Raw genomic sequence first — 18,860 nt, 5'->3', positions numbered from 1 at the left:
GGGAGCAAAAGCCTCTTGGCTACTTCCTCTGCTGTCACAGCTTCTTTAATCCATTTTTAAAGTGATTATTTTTGTTCATCTTCTCACACTTAACCTGTTTTTAAATGAAATATCTGAGATATTTTACGCAGCTTTTTTTTTTCTTAGAATTAAAGTCACTGTATCTCTCTCAACAGTGGCGGTCATGTACTAAATTAGTTTCTCATTTAGACTACAGATATAATTCCTAGAGAATATTGCTTCCATCTCTTAAACGTTTACCTTTTACTTTCCCTGGTAGCTTGGCAAACATTCCTAGAAAGAAAAAAAGTAGTGTCATAGTTGACTGGAACTCAGAAGAATGAATTTCTATGTCAGTTTATTTTCAATCAAAAATGAATATTTTTCTGCTGAAAGGAAGAGCCCTTTTATCAGTTACCTAGCTGTGGATATATTTCCTGGTTAAATATAACTTCTGCTATTTTCCTTTGTTTAGAAATACAAAATTTGGAACAATAGGCAAAACTGGTGAGGCCCTGACCTTGCTTGAGGGGGGAGGAAAGTTGCAGTAAGTGCAAAACTTTTTCTCACCTTCTATAGTCCTCTAGTTTAGGGGCATACAATATAAATGGCTTCTAAAAGTATGTTGGATATGTTAAATTTTAATTCTGAAAATACCAAATCCTATCCATTTAATACAGCACAACCTGATTCCTATTGTTCCATGTCTTTTCCAGATTCCTTCTCTTCTGTAGCATATTAAAAATGGTTTATACTTGAAAATTCTCACAGTAAATTATAACTAAACTTTAAAGCATGTCAAGATAGAGGAACATGTCAAGGCATCATCAGTTTTCACAGGTCGGTGATGATTATAAAGTGAAAACTCTAAAGAAACTGGAATTCAGAGGCTAATTCAAACTGAAACTAGTTTAGACAGTGGCTTCTCCTGACTTGCTCCCTACCCCCATCTCTTAGGTAAAAATCCCTTTAAAAGTGTGAGAGCCTCTAAGGGTGTAAAATGTCCCCCAAATTTCAACCAGTATAAAGCTGTTGTCAAAAAACAAGTACAGTTGTGTTTTACAGTTCAATCTACCAGACAGGCTGGCTGGCTGCACGGTCACAGACTTGGGACATTGAATGTTTACTTTAAGCAAAGACATCCAGTTTCCATAGCACTATGATTTTGTAGCCTAGATCAGATTATACTGTTTGTTAGCTAACACCATTTCCCCCTCAACATACTAAAAAGATTGAATCAATAAATCTTGAACTTCTAGAAAAATGTTTAAAATAAGCAGGTCCTAGTATAGAGTAAGTCAGTTCATCATAGGAAGGTAGAAGTTATGCAAATGCAATTTTACTTAAGATATGCATACATTAGAAAATAGTTAAGCTAACTTTAGTGTAGTTTTCATAATCCTTTTTAATATCTAGAATGTAGTATGAATCCATGTAGTACGGATTTTGAAAGGAAGGATGCTCATTAAAAATAATAGTTTTCATAAAGTTTTGGAAGCAGAAAATCCTTATTTAAAAAAAAACTATAAATGGGTCCATTCATAAAAGTTGTGCTTATTTTTCTCAGGGATTCACATGTGCTAATAGCCTCTAAGTCAAAATAATCAACTTTTCAAAAAATCAAGACAGTGTTTATGAGAGTTTAAATTTTACCTTAAATTCTAACATTCTTACATAATTTTACTTTCAGTAACTCAGGTTCAGAGCTTTTAACTCCACTCTCACTTTTTATGATCTCTGAAATATCTCTTGATCTCTTGCCTTAATTTAAATATCATTAACAGTGCTTTGGGCATTTTTATAGTTATGAATTTATTATTTCTTTTTTACCGCCTACCCAATTCTTTTTTTTTTTTTAGAATTTTAGTGATATATACAGAAGAATCATGACATGGCACATAAAGAATTTAAATGCAGTTGTGTGAAGACTAGTTATTGGCACTGAGTAAAAAATGAATTCAAATGCAAACTTCTTGGTCTTGATCTTGATTGTATCTTTGAAAACGTGTATGTGCTTTTTAGCTTACTCAGGATACTATTTCTTTCTGTAAAAGCCAGTCAGTCACTCAGTCGCTGAGATCTGTTTCCATTTCATATTAGTTCAGATTACTGTAGTTTTTATTATTACACAAAATAAAAATTATCTCAGGTATATATGTAAAATGATAAATACAAGTTTAATCATTGAGGCATTGCTTATCATGGGCAAATATCTGTCAATAAGGAGCCAACTAAATTTTGGTTTTCCATACAATGCCGTAAGTACACAACCCTTTAAAAGGAACGACATTGTTGATATGGACTGATACTGAAAAAGGCCCTAGAGATATTTTTCTTTTTACAGTGGATATACCTTGGAATGACTCAGATTCCATGGGAACTCTTTTTAAAGCCAAGTGTTCTTCAATGACACTTTAACTTCCCTGTTTTTAAAATTCTGACTTTTTGTAACATTGGGTTCTGTTAAAGAGAACATTTAGCCACTATGTCACCTTATCAAAGTTAATAACGGTGTGTCCTCCTAAACTTAGAACATCTATAGTTCTAATTGAAGTTTTACACAAGCAACAATCTGTATTTTTCTCTTTTCATGTCCTAAAAATTGTTTTAAGAAACTGAAATTCATCCCTTTAAAATATTATTTTAAATAATATTTTACTGTATTATTACCTTCCTGATGTAGCCTTCCTAGCGGGTGTGAAATGGTACCTCACTGTGGTTGTTTGCATTTCCCTGATGGCCAATGATTTTGATCATCATTTTATATGCCTTTGTGCCCCCTATTTCTTGAAACCTCTTAACTTAAAAATCTTCCCCAGAAATTCAGTCTTGGTTGCAGAGTGCCTGGTCACTGTGAGACAGGAAAAAACATCTTATCTCATACATTGCTCCATAGTCCTTATTCATTGATTGCATTTTGTAAACAAAAACATAGAACAAAAAATCCTACACGATGCAAATTTCCTTGTCTCAAGTATTTCCGGTACATAAAATAACATAAAAAAATTTTTTTGCAACATGTCTTCCTTATTTTTTCCTTTATCTGAAATATAACTTCTACTTAAAATGAAATGATCCCAAAGAACTACATTTCCATTATTAGAGGAATGAACAAATTTTTCTGAACTAAAATTTTGATTGCATTTGAACCAATATGCATGGTATGAGGAGATGGAGAATAAGAAACTGGGAACAAATCTGGAAAGTCTGGGACATATGGTTGCTATAAATATAGGACAATTAGAGGCTCTTTTTCCATTTACAAAGAAAAAGTACATTTTAAATTCATTCCTATGAAGGCAAATCAGTCTGTGATGTTCATTAATGTTTCCCTAGCCAACCAACTGTTCCAAATTCTGAGTATCAAGCATTTCCTTGCAAGAGTTACATCATATATATGAGCTGCATGCACTTCATAAAGCAAATCTGCATTTGGTAGGATATAAGTTAAGAATGCCTGAAAATCTGAATAAGAATTTTAAAGTAAGGTGATTTTTAAACAGGACAATCTGTAGTGTGCACAGTTTGGTCAGTAAATATTATTTTAATATATATTAATTTATTATATAAGTGTTACGAAGGATCTGGAGAAATTGAAGCCCTCATATCATGCTCTTGAGAATGAGAAATGGTGCTGCCATTTGGAAAGTCTGACAGCTCCTCAAAAGGTTAAACAGTGTTACCATAGGACCAGGAATTCCACTCCTAAGTGCATACCCAAGAGAAATGAAAACATATGTTGCACAAAACTTGTACTTGAATGTTCATACCAGCATTATTAATAGTAGCCAAAAAAGTGGGAACATGCCAAATGTCCATCAACTGATAGTGGATAAACAATATGATGTATAAATACAATATATTATTCAGCAATTAAAAAGGAGTGAAGTACTGATATTGCTACAAAGTGAATGAGCCTTGAAAACATTATTGTATGTGAAGGAACCCAGTCATAAAGGATGACATAATATATGACTCCATTAATATAAAATGCTCAGAATAGGAAAATCCAGAGACAGAAAGTAGATTGGTAGTTCCCTGGGGCTGAGGAAAGAGCAGGGAAATGGATATGACTGCTAATAGGAAAGGGTTTTCTTTTTGGGGTGATGAAAATGTTCTAAAATTGATTGTACAACCTAAGTGAGTGAATTATATGTTCATTATTTATCAATAAAACTCTTATTTAAAAGGTAGGGGTACTCACTCACTGAGACATTCTGTTTTATACCTTCTTTAATAGTGGTTCTCAACCAGGGACAGTTTTGCCACCCAGGGGACATTTTTGGTTGTCATAACTGGTAGAAGGAGGCTACTGGCATTTAATGGGTAGAGGCCAGGAATGTTGCTAAACATCCTTCAATGTATGGGACAGCACCACCAGCAACAACAACAAATTAACTGACTCTTATTCTCAGTAGTGCCCAAGGTGAGAAACCCTGTTCTCTACCTATGTTACTCTAGTGATAATTGACCACAGCCATGTTTTTGAACACTGCCAGGTCATGAATGATCATATAGATGTATACTGGGGTGAGGCTATTCAATAAGCTTGAACTAAAAAAAAGTATTTTATTTCTTGGTCTGGTTAAGCCTACTTAATTCATCTAATGAAAATATTTTATTTCTCAGTCATCTTGGTTGAGATTTTGTTATATTCTGTTGTATTTGCTTCTTATTTATAGCTTTTTGAAGATCATATTTATGAGGTATAACATCTATTTGCAATAAAAACAGGAAAAAACATACCATAGAACAGCCTCTGGATATAATTAAAAGCTAGCTTGTCCATTTCAAAAATTATCAACTCAATTCAAAATTATGGTCTGGAATAGGGATATGGTCCTAAACTAAGCTAATTTGCTAGACTTCAGGCTCCAGTCATGCTCCTTTTATTGTCTGTACCTATTTGAAATGCCCACCATCTGGTCCATGGGAAAGGGATCAGGGGTTTCATTATAGAATCCAGCATTTCAAATATAACAGCTAGCTTTTATTGAATGCTTACTGCATGCTGGGTATTATGCAAAACACTTTATGTACATTATTTAATTCTCACAAAACACTATTAGGTAGACATGGTTACTCCTCTTTTTCTGGAAGCATCCCTTTCACAGCTATCCATCTTCCTGCTCGCATAAGCACTGGTTGTTCTGTAGTTCTTACACTATTGTTATCCTGAAAGTTCTCTTCCCTATCATTCTGTGGCTCCTCTTTCCTTTTCTCTTGTCTTGAATCCCCTGCATCTTCCCTTACCATGAAGTATATCCTCCGTTACCTTGCTAAAAACACCAATGTCTGAAAATGTCTTTGTTCTACTTTCACTTTTGAAAAAGATATTTTGGCTGGATATAGAATTTTATGTAGGAAATATTTTTTTCTCACAGTTTTGAAGGCATCATTCTCTGGTCTCTCAGTTGTGTGTAGGGTCTGTTTTGTATCCCTCAAAGCTTTTAGAATCTCTTCTCTTCATCCCTGGTGCTTTGAAGTGTTAATAATGATGTGCTTTGCTGTGAGTCTTTTCTTCATGCATTTTGTCTAATATTCAATGGGGCTTTTCACTCAAAATTCATTTCTGTGAGTTCAAGGAAATTTTCCTAAAAAGCTCTCTCAAGGATTGACTCCCCTCCCATTTCTGCTGGCATTGGTCACTCTATGGTCCCTTCAAAGAGTTGTTTTTATGTTCTTTTCGGAGTATATAATTATTGTCTGCAAAAGGATCAGTCTAATATACTGTATTCTGTCATTACTAGAAGTTGTACCATATTACCTTTTATCTTCCATTCATATTGCACTGGACTAAATAAACAAAAACTTCTATTTTCTTTTGTGAATGTTAGCAGCAACTCATCAAAATCTTCTAAAAGGATGGAGCATATTTTACTAGTCTCATTTTTCTCCTTTCTCTTATAGACAAGAGATGATTTCCTAGGTCAAGTGGATGTTCCTCTTTATCCATTACCGGTTGGTATAGGTGTTCATGATTTTATTTTTTTATGTTTATTCTTTTTATTTTAATAAATACTTACAGATTTCCAATATAGTGATTATAAATATTTGATTTGTAAAATGTGTGTGGCTATTATTTCTTGAACATATTATTTTCTGAAAATTCATCTCAATTTTTCATTTAAAATTTTCAAGATTCCCCTTATATGAACCCCAGGAAGAAATAGAGAGTCCCTGAAGTTGGTTGACATCATGAAAGCATAGTTTGAGGAAGATCCATTTGGAAATATTCTACTGAATAACTGTAGTGGGGAGAGATTAGTCTCACAGAAGGAAACTAAGATTGGTTACAACAGTATAGGAATGAAACTGAATCTGGACCAAGTATATAGCAATGGCAGAAAACAGACAGATTCAGGAAACATTGCACAATAAAACATTATTGGACCAGGTTTCTGATATGCAGGTTGAAAAAAACAATGAGCAAAAACTAAAGATAATACAGGTTGAACTTGGGAGATAGGAGTGGTGTCTCAAATAGAAAAAGGAAAAGGAAAAGCCATTTTGCTTTGAAAAATCATTACTTTATTTTTGGCTGTATTGAATTTCAATAGGAAAGGGAATAGCCAGATTATAAAGTGGACAGCCAACAGAGATATAAAAATAAATTGTGTAGGGGAAAGGAGCTGGAGGAATGTTATCACTGAGGTAACAGCAGGCTCTCTGAGAATGATGGACTGTCCCCGTGAGGGAGGCGGGAGCGCTGAAGGCCAAGCACTGAACCGTAGGCAGTGTGAGTCTGCCAGAGGAGAAAAAGACAGTCAAGGAGAAAGAGGGGGAAAAAAACAAGTAAAATACAGTCCTGAGAATTTATAAGACTGAATGGCTAGTTAATGCAAAATGCAACAGTGAAGTAAAGGGTAATAAAAACAAAGGGCTGCTGAATTTAATAAGAAAGAGAAGTAATATTTCTTATTACATCAGTCTTTTGGGATATTTATTGACCCTCTACGGTCTTTAGGGACCAGAAGCTTTAATAATATATTTAATCCAGTCTTACCTTCCAGGCAGTTTACTTTTTTGTTCTCCTAGAATTGTCTATGTTCTGACCTCTACAACCTGCTGACATTGTACATTTCCGTATTCCTTGGGGGTTCCAGCAGACACACCTCTCTCTCTCTTTCCACTTCTACCCTCCTGTCGGCCCCACAGTGTACCTGCTCAGCTCGTTTTATTCTGAGTTTTGATGCAGGCTGCAATTCCTATGAAGCAGGAAAGAAAAGTACCATTGAGTTACCAAGTGTATAAGCTAAAGCTAATATTTTCTTATTCTAATTTCAATTATGCCTTAGGTCATCACTTATGAATATTCTTGAAAAGTACATATTTTCAGTGTTATATCTTGAAAATCCACTGTTTTATTTTAGACAGAAAATCCAAGAATGGAGAGACCATATACATTTAAGGATTTTGTTCTTCATCCAAGAAGGTCAGTAAATATAAAGTAATACCATATTAAGTTTTTTAAAATTTTTCATTATACTTTACAGTCACCTCTTTGGAAATTCAAAGTTTAAACTTTTGTAAGTAAGCTACTTCTAAATATTTTTAGAAGCTTTATTGTTATTTCTGATTAAAAATTAATACATGCACAGTACAAAATATTCTGAAAATATGGAAAGTGATAATACCCCTTTGGGAAAGACTTGTCCCTCTAATATTTATCAGACTAGAGGCTGAAATTTGTCATTATTTTGTATTTATTTTATATCTTAAAGTATATCAATTTTGTCATACTGTGCTTTTAGAAATCACAAACATCAATTCGTCTATAACCCATATCCAACTTGACATGGACAAAACTAATTTCAGAAAAACCTAACTACATTTTGCATACTTTAATTTTAAAAAGGTATTAAAGAAAACTCAAATATTTAGAGAAAATAAAATAAGCAAAGACTAGAATTTAAAACCCAATAGCATGTTAATAATCCCATTTTCCTAAAGTGAATTACTTGATTTTGTCAAGAATTTTCAGTTTAGCTGTAAATAAAATTACTTTTGATCTCCTGTACCACATACTCAAGTAAAATCTAGTTAAGATGTATGTGGCTTTACTGTCATAAAGGTCAATATAGAGCAGAGGAAGGACGTCTGTGTAAACAAGAGTATTTGTCTTATTTTTAAAACTAGGACATGCATTTGAAAAATATACTATAGGAACTTTAGTAAAATTTCTCACTAAAATTTTTTTTAATTACTCTTGGTGATGTATGATGTAAATTATTAAAATAAAAGGGACAGTCCTCTCTATGTCAATATTTACTTTCTAAGAGAATTAATATATTTAATTTCTATAGAAGTCTTAGAATATAAATATATTTTCTTTAATTTTAGACTTGATTGTGACATCTGCATACCAAAAATAACTAAATAAATATTTCTTCTTTTATTTAATTGCCCTACTAGCCTGTTTTTCCTTTTGTCAAATGTTCATCTAATATCTTTATCATTAAAAAATATAACAATTTATATCTTTTATCTATCCTGGATATAACTGTAAGTGCAGAAAGAATTTTATTCAAATAGAAAAATGTACTACATTTTTAGATTTTTTTTGAGCCCCAGTAAGTCCAAACCCACAGGCTTACTGTCTGTCTAGTTGGAAGGGCATGAAGCATATCATTGTAGAGAAATTCTTCTATAAAACATTATCTGAGCAAGTTTTTTCCAAATCCACCTTTTTATAGCAACAAGTCAGAGGATTCATACCCTCTTAAATATGGAGACACAAGCCACATTAGTGACCTTGGAAATAAGCATCAGGGGTTTTATTGACCACTCACAAAAGGTGCACTTTCCAAACGAGTAAATTAAGGGAGGCATTGGGTGAGTGAATAAAAGATTAGGATTCTTTTGTCTAGGAAGACCAAAGGCAATTGGTTACATAACTGATACCTATAAAAACCACCCAAAAAAAAAAAATCCATACAAAAAGCTAGGACAAGGAAGGATTTCTTAATAGGCTGCTAGAATTGGTGGGGGCAGTAGACAGAATTAAGAATTAAGTCTTAAATTAGAAGCTTACAAAAGACAGGTTTAACAAAAATTAAATATTAATACAGTGAGCAGCAGCAGCCTTTAGCTTAGCTCATTATTCAAGAAGGTGATACAATATATGCTGTGCAAATAAATAAGGTAAATTAATGTTTGATAGATTCAAACAGCTGTCAAAGAAAGATAGGTTCAGACAGTATCAGGCTTTGCTCTCCACTTTTCTGTCATCCTATACATATATGATAGGGATTAGTATACCTAAAGCACATCCCCGAGGATGCCTTTCCCTATCCCCAAAATTCTCTGGCTTCGTAGAGTATGCAAAATGAAATTAAAGTCCTCTTGTTTCACATGGACTTCATCCAGTAGCCTGCTTTTCCATGTGTCAAATGCCTTCTAGTATCTTTATCATTGAAAAACATAACTATTTATACCTCCCTTACAGATTCTGTAATCCACTCAAATTTAACTACTGCCATTTCCTTAACTGCACCCCAGGTTTCCCATCTATTTCCTTGTTTTTGCCCTTTTCTCCACTCACATGCCTTTCCCTCACTGCCACCAATCAAATCCTCCACAGGCTGCTAGCCCCAACCCGAAGGCCAACTTCTCTTTCAAGTTCTGACTTTTCACCTAAACTTCTTCAGTATTTTATTTATCGCATAACAATTATTTACTACTGTATGTTCCTTTTTCTCCACATCTCGTCCTTTTCCTAGATATATCCTGCATTAGGACTTGTCTCCTCTGGTAGTTAGTAGGTGTTCAATTAAATGTGTGCTTTTCTTCTTAGTGTTAAAGTTGTGTGAATAATTACTTTCTTTCCTACAGTCAGAAATCAAGAGTTAAAGGTTATCTGAGATTAAAAATGACTTATTTACCTAAAACCAATGGCTCAGAAGACGATAACCCAGAACAGGCTGAGGAATTAGAGGTGAGGTTTTTTTTTTAATATTTGGTTAAATTAAAAAGAAAATACCTAGTTTCTTATTTTACTGTACTCTGAAGAAAAAGTACATGCAATGAAATTAATGTGTGCAATAAGAATTATTTACCTGGACATTTATTTATTTCACCCAAGCATAAAGCTGAGGGATCTCCCCAAGCCTGGGCTATACCTCACATACCCATGTGCCTTGAGAAAGAAAGCTTGAGAATGAGTAGTGTTTTGGCAACAGAGCTTTCTGGGAGTTTATTATATGTACTCCAGGAATGAGATTATACCTTGTGGGGGAATCTGTAATAATGAAGAAGAACTTTTTTCTCTAAATCATAGAATATAATTAGCCCTTAGTTTGGCGATCAAAGAACTTGGTATCCTCTCAAGTCTGTAGTCATTTATTTGGCTACCTTTTGTTTTCTTTTTAGTTTTTCTCTGATTTATCATGTAATAATCACTTTTAAATGTTGTAGATATTTAGTAAGTTGAAGTTTCTCTGCCTGGCATTTTGGTGCACAGGATATCTTGCATAATTATGAAGGGCATCTGCTGTAAAGAAAGAAAATTCTTTCTTTAGTAACTTAAAAACAATTTTGACAGCATTTCGTTATTTTGTAACCAGCTCTACGTTTTGCCCGTAGGTATCACGGGTACCTTATCCACAGTTAAGTTTCTGTGGGTGGAGCCACTTTGCTTCATTTTGTGGTCTCATGTCTCAATGCTTGACTTCCCTCAGAATGCACCTTTTAATTTCAGTAGATGTAAGTGTGTAGGTGTTTATTTATGAAAGGCCCTAGGAATTCAAACACATGAATCTGTGCTTATTTATCTTCTGTGTAGCTAATGACCAGAGAAGTGTTGCTTTTAATATCTAGTCTGACTGAATGTATAAAATTCTGCTATTTAAAGAAAACAATTGTAATTTTCAAAAGAGGTGCTCTCTTAGGCAGTTTGTGTACCTTAGTTCAACAAAGTGTGGCTATCATAGATAATTATGTAACATTTGATTGGTGTACCCTTTGCAACTTTAGATTTTAGTATGTTTTTCACAAGATTGACATACAATGTTTGGTATAGTTCTGAATACTTTCTTGCTGATTGCTTTGACTGTTAAATTGTAGCAGTTACATATTTGTATTTTTTTTTTGAGGTCAATGATTAAATACCATTTATTTATACTTAGAGAATTATTTTGGGAAGAATATTAACTGGCACATTTAATAGGAAGACGTTCTATACAAAAAATGAAAACTCAGTGTTTCTAAACAATGTTCAAATGTACAACTGTGTTGCCTCATACTTGAAGTAGCTTTTTTAAAAATAGGCCCTTAATTCAATTAGTTTTTTCTCCCTTCTCAAGTTTACTTGGATAACACAAATTCAGTAAGTAGACCTTTAAGAGATAAATCTTTATCAAGATCTTAAAGAAATACTCCTTTGGCATCATTTCCCTAACTCTGAACGTTTTTACAATCCTTTACAACATTAGTGAGGACCCTTTTATTAATGAATTTCATTAATCTGCAGAAAAATAATCAATGACCATATTTTTTTAAACATTTTTTTTTCAAGAGAATGACATATAAATATTCAACTCACATCTCTTTGAAATTGGGACCAGAGAAATAAAATCTCATTTAATATGCACAAGACTTTTTAGGTATGTAGATTCTATGATTATTTAGAAGAATGGAAAGGAGAATGAGAAGGAAGGTAAACATAGATGGAAAGAAAAAGTAAGAGGATAAAAGGAAGGAAGAGAATGGCATTTGGGCAATAAAAAGACAAAATTAAAGAGATGTCAGTTCCCAGGGAAGAGGTAAAAAGGGAAAAATTAAGAAGTGTAAGAATGATGGGGATTTACATTTATTTCCCATCCAGATCCCTTCACCCTGAATAATCATTTCGGTCTTCCTCTCTGCCTACCCCTTACCATCCGTTCTGCCTCAGTGTAGAACCCTCCCACCAGAGCTAGCCAGAAGGGGTCAGCAGTGCTGCAGAAACCCCATTCTTTTCTCCCTGCTGCCAGGAGACATTACTTCTGTTGTTAGCTCTTCTCCCTGGACCTTCATTTTCAGATCCACTGTTTCAACATAGAAGAACTCTCTTCCATCTTCTAAGCCATCAACTTGGTGCCACAGAACAGTCCTTCAGTGCTAGATACTCAGTGCCTAGAAAAAAAAGACTGTATATATTAAAGCAATTATATTTTGCTTATTATTATAGTATCAAATATGTTTCCAGTTTGTCATTTTTTTTTTCACCTTGATTTAGCAGCTTTTACCATGTACAAATGTGGGGGATTGGGACCGAAATTTATCCTTCTAGGTATGGTGTCAAACTTAATAGCTTCCCTACACTTAGAATGTATTTTTATAATATTCCATGGTTTGTTCTAATACATTTTGATTTTACTTTTTAACATTTAAATATTGCTCAGTCTGTAACATCCTGGTATAAGGTATGAGGTAGCAATCCAAATTAAATTGTTTCCTTTTTTCTAAGTCATTTGTCTATTCTCCCACAAATTTGAAATACCTTTATCATACTAAATTCCTGTATAACTGAGTCTCTTTCTGGGCTTACTAATCCATTCTGTTGAGCTGTCTGTCTGTGCATGCACCAGTGCTACACAGCTTTAATTACTGTGTCTTATAATATGTTTTATTTGGTAAGGTTGGCTTCCACTCTTTCTTTTTTTAGAATTGTGCTGGTTATTGCTTGTTTGTGTTTCTGTTTGAACTTAAGAATTGCCTTGTCTTGTTCTTTTTAAAAAATCCATAATATAGTTTTATCAGAATTTTGGCAACCCTATAAATTAAACTGTGGAGAATTGGCACCTTCGTGAAATTGACTCTTACTAGCAAAGATCATATATGTGTTTTCATTCATTCAGGTCTTCTATTGCATCCCTTTAGAATCTTTAAGTTTTCTTTACTAGCTTATTTATGCTTCCCTAACCACATTGGTATTTAGTAGAACCTTTTACCTACTGCCTTTCTTTTAGGAGGCTTCTTGCATAAAGGAATGTCATTAACTCTTGCTACCCTTTTCGAATAGTTCTTTACTCTACCCTAGATGAGGCTTTATATGTATTTGTCCCTCACTAGTCTCTGAGGAAATTTCCAGTGTCTTCTTGGTATTTAAACAAAACAAAACTTTCTTTGTTCTTTTATGACTTGACCAAAGTGCCTTTCCATGGGCCAGAGCAGAAAGAGAAAAGTCAGACCAGAGAATCATAACGACTTCTCAGTCACTAGAGAGTTCACTGTAGCAATTATTTGTAAATAATTTACCCTTCCCTATCATGCCTATACATATTTGGCCTTCATCTACCGATTGTTTTTCTCAAGACTCAGGTAGTTATTTCTTTCTTAAACAACGTGCTTTCTCTTTGGGAGAGAGAATGCCCAGTAAGACATCCCTACCCTTCACTCATAGGCTTATAATTTAAAGAATAACCTATGGTTACAGTAGTTTATGCTTCACATTTCTCAGTACTTTTATCATTGTTTATTTAAAAGTTTTTTCTATCCTTCCAAAATATTAGATATGTTTTAAAACTTTTTTTGAAAAATTGTAAAACAGTTTTTAGAAAAATTTAAATGTTATCATTTTGCAAAAAAGTCTTCATATCATAAAATACTCCTATTTTCATGGTCTTCGAAGTTGGTGATGTGCCATTTCTGTCTTTGCATAATTTCTGGAATGAATATGCTAAATTTCTTTTATAATTTCCTCTAGCATAATTTACAAGTTTTAAAAATCCAACGTAAACTTAATTGTTGCCATTCTGTTTTTCAGCCTGGCTGGGTTGTCTTGGACCAACCAGATGCTGCGTGCCATTTGCAGCATCAACAAGAACCTTCTCCTCTACCTCCGGGATGGGAAGAAAGGCAGGATATTCTTGGAAGGACCTACTATGTAAACCATGAGTCTAGAAGAACGCAGTGGAGAAGACCAACCCCTCAGTATGTGCTGGTAGCTTTCATGTTTGTGATCTGAATACATTTGGACCACTTGTTTTCACTTTGAGGTCATGTCTCAAATGTATTCATCATGTATGGATCATCCACTGTAAGAATGCCAGGGGTTTTATGGCCCACTGCTTAAAAAAATTCTCTCTTAGCTGTTTTCTTTTTTTAATGTTCTGATGATATTCAGAATTATTTGAATCACAAATACAATCCTTCTAACTGCTTTTTCTTTTAATAAATGGTTACTTATTTATGTTTTTTAAATTATGTAACCCAAAGGGTACATCTTACTATTTAGACTTAAGAAATCTTACAATCTTTTTTGTGTGTTTTTTTTTTTACTAACATATAATAAAATGTTAATTTCTACAGTACACTATTTTTAAAATATAAATTATTTGTAAAACATAAAGGACTCAATAGGAAGGATCTTTTGTTAAATGCCCATTTGCCAATCTGGTCAACATAAACATAATTTCCAATGTACACAGTTCAAGGACAATGATCTTTAAGGTATTCTAATTTATATTACCTCATGACATTTTCTTGTATTATCATCAGACTGTAGATTTGTAAATATGCATTGACAAATCCTCCCATTATCCATATTTATTATCAAATGTCTTTCCACTTCTCCTTCCTCATAGCCTTATGAAGTCTCTCTTTGGTCTTCTGCTTTTTGATACCAACTTAAAATTTTTCTTATTTGTCCATTAACCTCCTAATTTTTGGTTTTGGTATTTTGTGTCTGATATAGTCCAACACTTTCATAGATATTTTCTGTTCTTAAATACTTCCAAACCAAATTAGCGATCCAAGTTCTTCATGGCACAGAAGTATTGATCTCTTCAGACTGCAAAATTGAAGACACTGAAATTCTACAAAATTGTTTCTGTTGCATACCTCAGTAGTATGGGAAGCCTAACTAGAGCAGAATCATATTTCTTTCAGTATGGCTGACATAATTTTCAGCTAGCCAAAATCAAGTATTTGGAGGGAAAAGTACTGAAGCATTTCCTTAGGACCACCTGTCAAAATTATGTTTTCTCCAGCAATAGTACAGTAAGAACTGGTCTTCTGGACATCTTGGGCTTATATGGCATTAAATAAATTAACAGTAATTTTGTTATTAAATATTTGCACAAAATCCTTAATTTGATGGATTGGTTATATTAAATGCAAATAGCTAGAATAATATAACTAGTAAATGACTAGGGTAAGGGTATTCAGTCTGATTTACCATCTTCCCTAAATTCAGACATGCCTTTATTATTATCCTTTTCAGACCAGGCCCATTACTGTACATGATCAAAAACAGATACCATTTAATCCATAATCTATTGAGTTTTTAATTATAGTATCCTTACACTGTCTTTCATTCAGCCCTCTGCTTTCATGCATAGGGAACTCTACTCTTGGCATAAGATCAATTCTGGGAAATGTTACTATCTGATCCATGAAGATGTATATGTAATTCTTAAAGATTCTCTTTTAGGAACTATCTAGAGCTACTTTAGATTTTACTCTTCTAATAACATGGCAGGATAATATAATGAAATTATTTATGAAACTCAATGAATTCATTCATTCAACAATACTTTTGAGTGCCCAAACATGTCAGAAATTATCCTAGGCATAGAAATGAATTAAAATATCAAAGTCAGACATGCTGTGCATTTTCACAAAAATTTTAACTCTGTAGGGTACTCTGAAAGATACCAATGTGCCCACTACTTGATCTATGCCTGGTGGAATACCCTTTGGCCCGAAACAATAAATTCTGGTCTCCGGTAGTTTAAAAAAAAAATGATCCCAGAATCTTTGACTATCATTTAACTGTCTTCAGACCTGGGTGATGATGCTTTTTTTTTTTTTTTTTTTTTTTAATAATTATTTTTTATTGAAGGGTAGTTGACACACAGTATTACATTACATGAGTTTCAAGTGTACAACACAGTGGTAGAACATTTATATACATAATTCTAGGTTCCAGCTATCACCCTACCAGGCTGTTACAATATCTTGACTATATTCCTTATGCTATACATTACATCCCGGTTACTAATTTATTTTACCATTGGAAGTCTGTCCTTTTTTTTTTTTTTTTTTTTTTTTTTGTGAGGGCATCTCTCATATTTATTGATCAAATGGTTGTTAACAACTATAAAATTCTGTATAGGGGAGTCAATGCTCAATGCACAATCATTATTCCACCCCAAGCCTAATTTTTGTCAGTCTCCAATCTTCTGAGGCATAACAAACAAGTTTTTACATGTAGAACAAATTCTTACATAATGAATAAGTTACATAGTGAACAGTACAAGGGCAGTCATCACAGAAACTTTCGGTTTTGCTCATGCATTATGAACTATAAACAGTTCAAATATGAATACTCATTTGGTTTTTATACTTGATTTATATGTGGATACCACATTTCTCTCTTTATTATTATTATTTTTAATAAAATGCTGAAGTGGTAGGTAGATACAAGATAAAGGTAGAAAACATAGTTTAGTGTTGTAAGAGAGCACATGTAGATGATCAGGTGTGTGCCTGTAGACTATGTGTTAATCCAAGCTAGACCAGGGCAATAAAACATCCACGTATGCAGAAGATTTCTCTCAGAACGGGGGGGTGAGGTTCTAAGCCTCACCTCTGTTGATCCCCAATTTCTCACCTGATGGCCCCCCTGCGACTGTGCCTGTCTTAGGTTGTTCCTCCCTTGAGGAATCTTACCCGTCTCTGGCTAACCAGTCATCTTCCGGGGCCATACAGGGAAATGTGAAGTTGGTAAGTGAGAGAGAAGCCTTATTGTTTGAAAAAGTTAGCTTTTTACTTCTTTGCATATTTATGCCCTGTGGCTTCTATGCCCAGCATTTGTCTTGAGGTATCTTTACCACTTGGAAGAATTATGATACTCGGTAAATTTGATATGAGGCACGAATTCTATTTAAGGGTTGTAATTAGGAAGGAAGAAGAAAAGCTATAGAAGTAGCAGGCGGAAGAAAACATGGGAAGATTGATTATTTCTTTGATATATCTTCTTGTAGAGTAACTTCAGCATGTATAGGTTTTAAGCTACTACTTAAATTGCACACACACATTAACATAATAGGAGTATAGTTACATAACCAAAGCATATCTGTAATTACCAGCCATCTGCAGTGAAACCAAGAAAACCAGTTAGGCACCTTAGGCATTTGTGAAAACTTATCTATGATATGGTGGATACTGTCCAAATGAACCCGAACAGTCTGAGAGAAATCAGACAAATCAAAACAACCCATTCCTGGGGACTGTTCACATGCCATATGTTCTTTTAACAATAAATAGTTTGTAGTTGTAAGACTTTGGAGCGCTACAATTTGCACTTCTCCAAATTCTTGGTTGAGTTCCAACAGTATAGATCCAGTCCAATTTTGTTGTTTTACTGTATGCACAGGCCAGCTTAGATATCTCCTTCCTCATTCCCATGGCAGGTCCAGGAACTGGTGGGATGAGTGCATCTACAGCTGTAGCAGTGCGTGGATCTTTGTTGGGGTTTTTTGATGATCATCTTCTGGCATGAGTCTTCCAGAGGGTGCAGATGTTGGAAGTTCTTTTTCATATCGTATCTTAGTTCATTTTCGGGGTAGCCCAATTAGGCTTTGATCCTCTGTATAAACACAAACAGACCCTTTGCCTACACTTTTATATGCCCTTTATACCCTTGTGTAGAACTCGTTGGAGGTTACCACACAGGAACTGCCCTTTTTTTTTTTTTTTTTTTGCTATCACTAATCTACACTTACATGACGAATATTATGTTTACTAGGCTCTCCCCTATACCAGGTCTCCCCTATAAACCCCTTTACAGTCACTGTCCATCAGCATAGCAAAATGTTGTAGAATCACTACTTGCCTTCTCTGTGTTGTACAGCCCTCCCTTTTCTCCTACCCCCCCATGCATGTTAATCTTAATACCTCCCTACTTCTCCCCCCCTTATCCCTCCCTACCCACCCATCCTCCCCAGTCCCTTTCCCTTTGGTACCTGTTAGTCCATTCTTGAGTTCTGTGATTCTGCTGCTGTTTTGTTCCTTCAGTTTTTCCTTTGTTCTTATATTCCACAGATAAGTGAAATCATTTGGTATTTCTCTTTCTCCGCTTGGCTTGTTTCACTGAGCATAATACCCTCCAGCTCCATCCATGTTGCTGCAAATGATTGGATTTGCCCTTTTCTTATAGCTGAGTAGTATTCCATTGTGTATATGTACCACATCTTCTTTATCCATTCATCTATTGATGGACATTTAGGTTGCTTCCAATTCTTGGCTATTGTAAATAGTGCTGCAATAAACATAGGGGTGCATCTGTCTTTCTCAAACTTGATTGCTGCATTCTTAGGGTAAATTCCTAGGAGTGGAATTCCTGGGTCAAATGGTAAGTCTGTTTTGAGCATTTTGATGTACCTCCATACTGCTTTCCACAATGGTTGAACTAACTTACATTCCCACCAGCAGTGTAGGAGGGTTCCCCTTTCTCCACAGCCTCGCCAACATTTGTTGTTGTTTGTCTTTTGGATGGCAGCCATCCTTACTGGTGTGAGGTGATACCTCATTGTAGTTTTAATTTGCATTTCTCTGATAATTAGCGATGTGGAGCATCTTTTCATGTGTCTGTTGGCCATCTGTATTTCTTTTTTGGAGAACTGTCTGTTCAGTTCCTCTGCCCATTTTTTAATTGGGTTATTTGTTTTTTGTTTGTTGAGGCGTGAGAGCTCCTTATATATTCTGGACGTCAAGCCTTTATCGGATGTGTCATTTTCAAATATATTCTCCCATACTGTAGGGATCCTTCTTGTTCTATTGATGGTGTCTTTTACTGTACAGAAGCTTTTCAGCTTAATATAGTCCCACTTACTCATTTTTGCTGTTGTTTTCCTTGCCCGGGGAGATATGTT

The 18,860-nt window shown here is 34.4% G+C and overlaps 1 protein-coding gene across 4 annotated transcripts in view; it reads left to right on the top strand.

Moving 5' to 3' along the window:
- NEDD4 (NEDD4 E3 ubiquitin protein ligase) overlaps nt 1-18,860 on the top strand; it is a 120,739-nt gene that overhangs the window by 71,115 nt on the left and 30,764 nt on the right. For all 4 annotated transcript variants that reach the window (XM_036929716.2, XM_036929714.2, XM_036929715.2 and 1 more), the window contains 4 exons: nt 5,911-5,961; nt 7,374-7,435; nt 9,835-9,937; nt 13,748-13,914. In XM_036929716.2, coding sequence (XP_036785611.2) covers nt 5,911-5,961; nt 7,374-7,435; nt 9,835-9,937; nt 13,748-13,914 — 383 coding nt within the window. The remainder of the gene's footprint in view (nt 1-5,910; nt 5,962-7,373; nt 7,436-9,834; nt 9,938-13,747; nt 13,915-18,860) is intronic.

This window comes from Manis pentadactyla, chromosome 11 (genome assembly GCF_030020395.1).
Source record: "Manis pentadactyla isolate mManPen7 chromosome 11, mManPen7.hap1, whole genome shotgun sequence".
NCBI classification, from domain to species: domain Eukaryota; kingdom Metazoa; phylum Chordata; class Mammalia; order Pholidota; family Manidae; genus Manis; species Manis pentadactyla.
This window is presented reverse-complemented; position numbering and strand designations above follow the sequence as displayed.